Source organism: Echinops telfairi, unplaced genomic scaffold (genome assembly GCF_000313985.2).
Source record: "Echinops telfairi isolate 266 unplaced genomic scaffold, ASM31398v2 ScPeMD7_17;HRSCAF=63, whole genome shotgun sequence".
Lineage (NCBI taxonomy): Eukaryota > Metazoa > Chordata > Mammalia > Afrosoricida > Tenrecidae > Echinops > Echinops telfairi.
Genome location: NW_022103914.1, coordinates 3,233,385 through 3,240,217, shown reverse-complemented (window position 1 = coordinate 3,240,217; position 6,833 = coordinate 3,233,385). Strand labels below are relative to the sequence as shown.

The 6,833-nt window shown below is 51.5% G+C and overlaps 1 protein-coding gene across 13 annotated transcripts in view; it reads right to left on the bottom strand.

Annotated features, from left to right (window-relative positions):
- KALRN (kalirin RhoGEF kinase) overlaps positions 1-6,833 on the bottom strand; it is a 653,766-nt gene that overhangs the window by 154,815 nt on the left and 492,118 nt on the right. For 4 of the 13 annotated variants that reach the window (XM_030884807.2, XM_030884808.2, XM_045287542.1 and 1 more), the window contains exon 34: positions 2,758-3,757. The exons of the other annotated variants lie outside the window; for them this stretch is intronic. In XM_030884807.2, the coding sequence (XP_030740667.1) occupies positions 3,695-3,757 (63 nt within the window). In that variant the 3' untranslated portion in view covers positions 2,758-3,694. Of the gene's footprint in view, positions 1-2,757; positions 3,758-6,833 lie in introns of those variants that run through there. 13 annotated transcript variants of the gene reach the window in all.

Below are 6,833 nucleotides of genomic sequence, written 5' to 3'. Positions count from 1 at the left end.
GGTGCTCTCCAGTTTCAATCACTTTAGGCCAATGGGGAAATAAAGACTGAATTTGGGCACTCGGACCTGCTGCTGAGAAATCGTTATTTTGGGGGAAAGGGCTTTAAGAAGGCCATGGGATTTTTCAAATCACACGATGCCACTGGCTCTTCAGAGCTGGGCCAAGTCACATGTTAAACGCTCTCTCTGGACTTCTCAGACATTGTTTATCGCCAACTCTCTACACACTAGCTTGTTTGCTTCTCTGGGAGGTCCTTTCCCCAACCATCCAATTTAGAAGGGCACCCCTACACTTCCTACGGCCCTCTCTTGGCTCATTCTCCTTTTCAGCATTCATCCTCTTCCAATACGCTGCGACTCCCTGGTTGGTTTGGCTAATTGTGTATCTACACCACCTAGCGTGAGCTTCTTAAGGGCAGTCCACTGCTGTGTCGCCAGCTTGGAGGACTGTGCTTGGCACCGCTAACTCACTGCCATTGAGTCTACCCTGATTCACAACCCCTAGGACAGCGTAGAACGGCCCCTGTGGGTTTCTGATCCTGTAACTCTTTACGGGAGTAGAAAGCCCCATCCTGCTCCCGCAGAGCAGTCGGTGGTTTTGAACTGGTCAGCAGCCCAACACATACCATTCTGCTACCACGGCTCCTTGGCACGTAGTAGGCCCTCAATGATAGTTGCTGAATTAGTGAGTGAATGAGCCTGAGAGATCAGAACAGAATGAGCTCGGACTAAAAAGCCAAACTGCTCCTAAGCAGCCTGGGCAGGCAGTGATGTGGCGATGTCTGGTGCTCACTGTCGCGAGTCCTGCTCCCAACTCTGGGCTGTGTGCGCACACAGGGCTCAGGAAAGTGCCTTCCATGGGGATTTAGTGTACTCTACTGTTATCTTTGCAAACCCCACTCTTTAGGCTTGATAGTCTCACCTGCCCCCCACTTGCTCTGTGGTCTTGAACAAACTGCGTAGCGTGCCTAGGTCTTCCTTCGACCCGCGGATGTTAAGGATCTCCCAAATCTTTTCCAAAGTGTAATTACATAGTTATTCACGTGTTACTCCGCTCATGTCTGCCTCCTCTCCTGGGTCTGTATCTAATCACCACTGGATCCCTACCTCCTAGTTCAGAATGCCAGCACTTGTAGGCTTATCTTCTGCATGAACAAATCCCCCACAAAAACCAAATGGTTATCTTGGGCCTATCAGCCTGTCATCTACCCAGCCAAGTCAGTCACAGGGAGGCCGATGGCCCGGCACCTGGCCAGGTGGGCTGCTCCAGTCAGCTCAGGGAGCACAGGGCACTGGTTCTGAGCAGGTGGACAAAGTGAGAGCCCAGGCTGGGGACTTAGGATATCAGTCAGGAGAACAGGGTGTGGGGATGGGACCGGAAATTTGAACCACAGAGCTGCCATTTTCTAGCTTGGAACAAATTCTTCAGCTTCTCTTGACTTAGGCCAGACAGCACTGTCTGTCTATCTGTCTTTCTCAAGATAGCTGTACGGCTCAAAGTAGAGTCAGTCTATGAAGTGTGTTGACAGGAGCTGGTTTAAGAAGGTAGTCGGTATGTGGAAGCCCTCTTTTCTGGTTCCACCTGCCGCCCCCTTTATAGAATCCTCAAGTCATGAGGTGTCTAGTGATGCCTCCATGTAAAGAATTGGCTTTCGTTTGCTATTAGCAAGTGGTTGTACCCTAGTCTCCACTGAATGGGGATACGTATGGGGTAAAGGTTGTTTCTTTAATATCTACTTTGGGGAATGTATGGTGTTTTTTAACCCTTGCTTCCAGTTTGCCTCAGGAGATTTGCCACTTGCTCTGGATTGATATCATAAGTGTTATTCTGTAAATCAAACCGTCAAATTGATTTCCATTTGAACCTGCTGAGCCCTGCTGTTAAACTGAATGCATGGAGATGTCACGTTTCTGTTCAGCTGCATGCCTCTTTCCCTCCCCATTTGGTAGAATGGCTTCTACTCCGGTTCTCAGCCCCCTCACACCCCCACACTCATCTACCACCTAGGGTCTTTATTCTGGAAGACAAATTCTGCTGCTAGGCAACCAGGTCAGTATGATGCTCATTAGTGACTCCACTGCAGTGGTGCCACCATTAGCTAGATGCCCGCTCATTCCATCTGCCCCCAGCCAGTCAGATCTTTCTAAAGTGGGGTGGAGCAGGGTGGCTTCTCCACAGAACATTGTGGGGCTGGTGCTCAACAGGACAGGTGTTTATAAATCACTGTATATCGGAAGCCTGCTTTAGAACCATTTTATTAGAACACATTAGAGAAAGTGACACGGAAAAAGACAGCTGCGGTTCTCAGTCATGCAAATGCCCGTGGTAAGGTTCGCCATTGGGTTTAAATTCAAGTACAAAGACAGTCCTTTCCTGAGCCAGGTACAATTCCAGAGAATGACATTCTTTTTCATCGAAACAGAGCTGGTTTCCTCTGCAAAGTTCAGAACACTGAACAAGTCAGACCCTCACCAGAAAACTGTGAGATACACGGAAGTGTAAACTTTCAGAATTTTAAAGACCCTCCCCTCCCCTCCCACCCTTCCCCGCCAGGGAAGGAAGCACAACCTTGGGACCTCTTAGAAACGAGGTTCGTCTATGGAAAATAAAGCAGTGAGGCTTAAAAAAAGTTAGAAAATGAACTCCTGTATATGGAGCAGAACCATCTCGGCCTCGGTCCTTGGTCTGAGGCTCCCAGGAAGCTGTGCAGGGGTGGGGCTGTCTTGGATGTCTTAGAGGCTGGAGGGCTTTTTTTAAACGTTTTATTATGAAAAGTTTCAAACAGATACAAAAGTGGAGAGAGTGGTGTATAACAAAGGCCTGTGCCCCCATGACTTGGTGTCACAATGATCAACATATGGCTACTCTTGTTTTATTTATCTCACCCTCAGTTCATTTCCCACGGCCCTCCCCCATGAGACAATGGATGGCGTTGTTGTTTTTTTAAAGTAAATGGGGGTGTCAGCAGGGTGTTCTTTGAACCCAGAGGCCTCAGGAGGGAACAGGAGAGGGAGGAGTTAGGAAAACATGACAAAATGTGAGTCGGTTGCAGCTAACAGTGTCTGGTGGGCAGGTGGCTGCCGCCTGTGTTTGGGGACAGGCTAAGGCCAATCTCCTCTCTTCTGCCATAAGCCACCCCTTCCTTCTTCTCTCCCCCACCCCCTTCCTTGTGAGGCCGGAGGCTGGGTGGATCAGAATGATGGTTTTGTTTGTCTGTTTGTTCATCTGTTTTCCAGAGTGGGGGCCACTGACAACAGAAATGCTCAGCCTGGAACCCAACTCCAGGGACGAGCGTTTTCCTCCGACTGACCTGTCCGTGCACCCTGCAGACCCTGAGGGCAGTGAGTGCCTGGGGGTCCTGGTGTCCAGAGTGGGGGCTGGGGGCAGTCCTCTGGGCCACCAGGGCCTTTCCCAGATCCCTACCGACCGTCCCATCATTTTAGACTTTGGCGAGAAGCTCAGCAACCTTGAATTGCACCCAGTCGAGAAGCAGGGAGGAGCCCGGAGGGGTGAGCCCATGGCCCAGGCGGCAGAGTTGGCTGGGAACAGGCTGCCCCCTGAGCAAAGGCTGCACCCCACACCAGCCCTGCCAGAGTGGTCTCAAGAGAGGTGGGTGATGGGAGTCCAGGTGGGAGGTCCCAACGACGGTATGGCTAAGCTGGAGAGCTGCAGGGACAAGTCCCAGGATGCGCACTAAACGTAAGTGGAGAAAGGATCTCCAGGTCCCAGGTGCCACCGAGGAGCAAGGTTGCCATCCTGTTAAGAAAAGGGCCGGGGCTCTGTGATTTGCACATGGACTTTGCAGTAATCTGCAAGAGATCCCATCGCCCTTTAGAGCAAACAGTGAAAGCGTCAGTGCAACCTGCTGCAGCTCTAAGCACCCAGCGCACAGCCCAGCAACTGTTTTCCTTAGAAGAGGACGCAGAGACAGCAGGGTGTCACACAGGGCCACCCTTTGTCGGAAGGTTCGGAAGAGGCCAACCAGGTCCTGGGATCCGGAAGAGGATCACTTAGTGGCCACTGTGCCCGCCTGGCAGAGAACTCAGACCCCAGGGGCTCTCCCTTGCCTTCGGCCCGTGCACCGGCCCTGCGGTGGTGTCCAGATGGGTCCGCAGCAGGAGTGGAGCCCGAGCAATATAAACACGCACAGGGCTCTAGTGGCAAGGATCGCTTGTGTTTGTTTCACACCAGTCGTTCATGTCATTTTGTTTTCTCATGCAAATTCTTTCAGGGTTATTACGCCCCACACTGAGCCCTGCCCCCGTACTCAACTGGGAGAGAGTAACTGAGACACTCGACCCATTTCTGGTAGATTCTTGGCCATCATGGATTGTAAATGAGTAATTTCTGGTGTTGGCAAAAATCCATGATGTTTGGAAACCTAATTTTCCCAAGGAGAGGCTTTGCTTGGCACAGTCTGCCAGGCTGCCTGAGGGAGGGAGGTGCCGCGTGAGAGTGAGTGAATAGAGGTGCCAGGCTGGGGCCCCCCTTCGTATTCTCATGTGGCTTGCACCATATCTCTACCGGGCTGTCTGAAATAACAAAATCAGGGTTTCTTCAAGAAAAATAGCCTCTTGAAGAAAGTGAACTTGTGGAGCCCTTGCGGGTGTTAAATATTCTAAAAGGCAATGGCTCTCAGCCAAGAGGAAAGTTCAGGATAAACAATACTGCGAACCAGTTCTTCCTGGCTTAGTTACGGCTAACAAAGTGAAATCAGAGAGGACCAGAATGTGTAAAATGTGCATAAACCAGAGCAATTGCAGGAATGGGGGAAATTGCTGGTCAACTCCATGTGAGCCCTGGCAGCTCCCTCCCTGAGAAGATGTGCGTTGCACAGCAACCAGATATCTTGTACCCCTTTGGCTACGTGTCACTCCTCACAGTCCTGGAGAGAATCCAATCCCCTGCGGCGGGCCCCGAAAAGGACTCACTACATACACCTCTTCCAAGTCTCCCATCCCAGGGCTTTGACTTGTCATTTTTATTATTCCCATTACTGCTCTGATTCACTCAAATTAAGGGAATTTGAGTCTGGTCTAATTCTTCCATCAGCTGTGACTGAGCTAGTTTGAACTACTGAGAAGCCCCGAGGACAAACTAAAGAGTGTGAGCTCACACTTGGCCGAGGCTCAGCCCTAGGATGGAAAAGGCTCCCTAGTCTGACCTCTCTTAGTGACAACTCCCGCGGGCCCAAACTGAGCATGAAGTGAGAGAAGACAGGTCAACGTTGCTACATGGAAACAGTTGTTGCCTTGAGCCGTGAGGAAGGTTGAAGACACTCAGGATTGAGAAAGAAATGGGAGTTTAAAGCACGCCAGGCGCTGTGCCTGACGGGGAAGGCACGGGTGTGTCTACTGAGCTCACCTTGACCAGGGCCAAAGGGACTTAAGAACTTTAAGCCACGTCTTTGTTTGTATAATATCACGTTAAGAGGGGAGGTGGTATGGTCTGTCCCCATGAGCTAGCCCTGCCCATCATAATTCCCTGTCATTGACAGTTTGCTTTAGAGGAGTGGTCTCAGGTCTGTAGGATTTACTTCGGTGGCAGAGCTGAATAGTTCCATTGATGCTTAATTGGGCATTCTGCCCTTTGTGCAGCTATTGGAATTCCTGAAGAACAACTTCACAGACCCTTTCATTCATGATGATTGTGAATGGGTACTGCGGCTCGAGCGCTGACCACGTGCCAGGCAAAGGGCCGGCCTCTGGCAGCCTGGCTTCCTGTACCCTGAAGTCACAACCTTGTGGAGTGGGCAACACCATTACCCCTCTTTTGCAGAAGGAAGCACTGAGAGGTCCCTGCCTGGGTCTCACAACGAGCAGACGGAGGAGGGGAGATGGGAACCATGGCATGTGTGGACACCCGCGCTGTCCTCCGCCACTGGGCTAAGGACACTCTGGGGCAGGAGACTCCACTTGCTAAGCAGCCCGTAGGTGTGCATGTTTTGGAAAGCACCCCTCACATTTTTCAAGAAGCTCATCATCCTGAAGGACCTGTCTTATGTGTTTCGGGTCATTATATAATGATAGGAAAGCATTTTATTACTTTTTTCCTACAGAAACTTTCCTATCTTCTTGTAAACCTCAAGCTGTGAGGTCTCTGTGTCCCTGTGGATCTGCTCGACGATGGGGTGACCTGTGAGGGCCCTGTGCAATAAACCAACCTGCTTCTTCACATCGACACCTGCTTCTTAAAATGCTGAGACCACGCTGGCACAGCGGTCCGACCTAGTGGGCACTTACAGGGAAAGCTGACGCCAGAGCGCAGCTCCTCACTCAAATCCATAGCTTACAAAAGCAACCAACTGGGTTCTCTCACGGCCTCGGAGGGTCGGGTCGGTGTGCGGACCGGGCATCAGGAACACCTTGGACCAAATCTTGGCCACTCGCTTGTTGTGTGACCTGAGGTGAGCGAGAGAGGCTCTAGAAGCAACATTTGCTTCCTCTGCACAACGGGGACAAGGACACTTACCTTACAGAGCTGTGCGGACCGAGTGGGGAGCAGGCTCACCACGCCAGGCCCGCACGAGGAGTCCAGTCAGAGGGCAGTCGGTGTGGCAGGACTTTGTGCTCTGGGCGGATTTCTTGCAGGCACCATTGTTGGTGCTTTCCAGGAGGTCCCTGTCTGTCCCCTACCCAATGGTGTCACTAGCTGGGGGAGACCTCACATGCTCTCTCTGCGCTCACCCAGGAAACACGGGGAACTCCGCCAATGCCCTGCTAAAGGCTTCGCGGAACCTTTCCCCCTCTGCCTCAAGTTTCAAACCAGCCCAAACTGGCATAGCCATCGGCATTTCGAACAGAGATACAGGTGGCAAAACCACCGGGGGAGC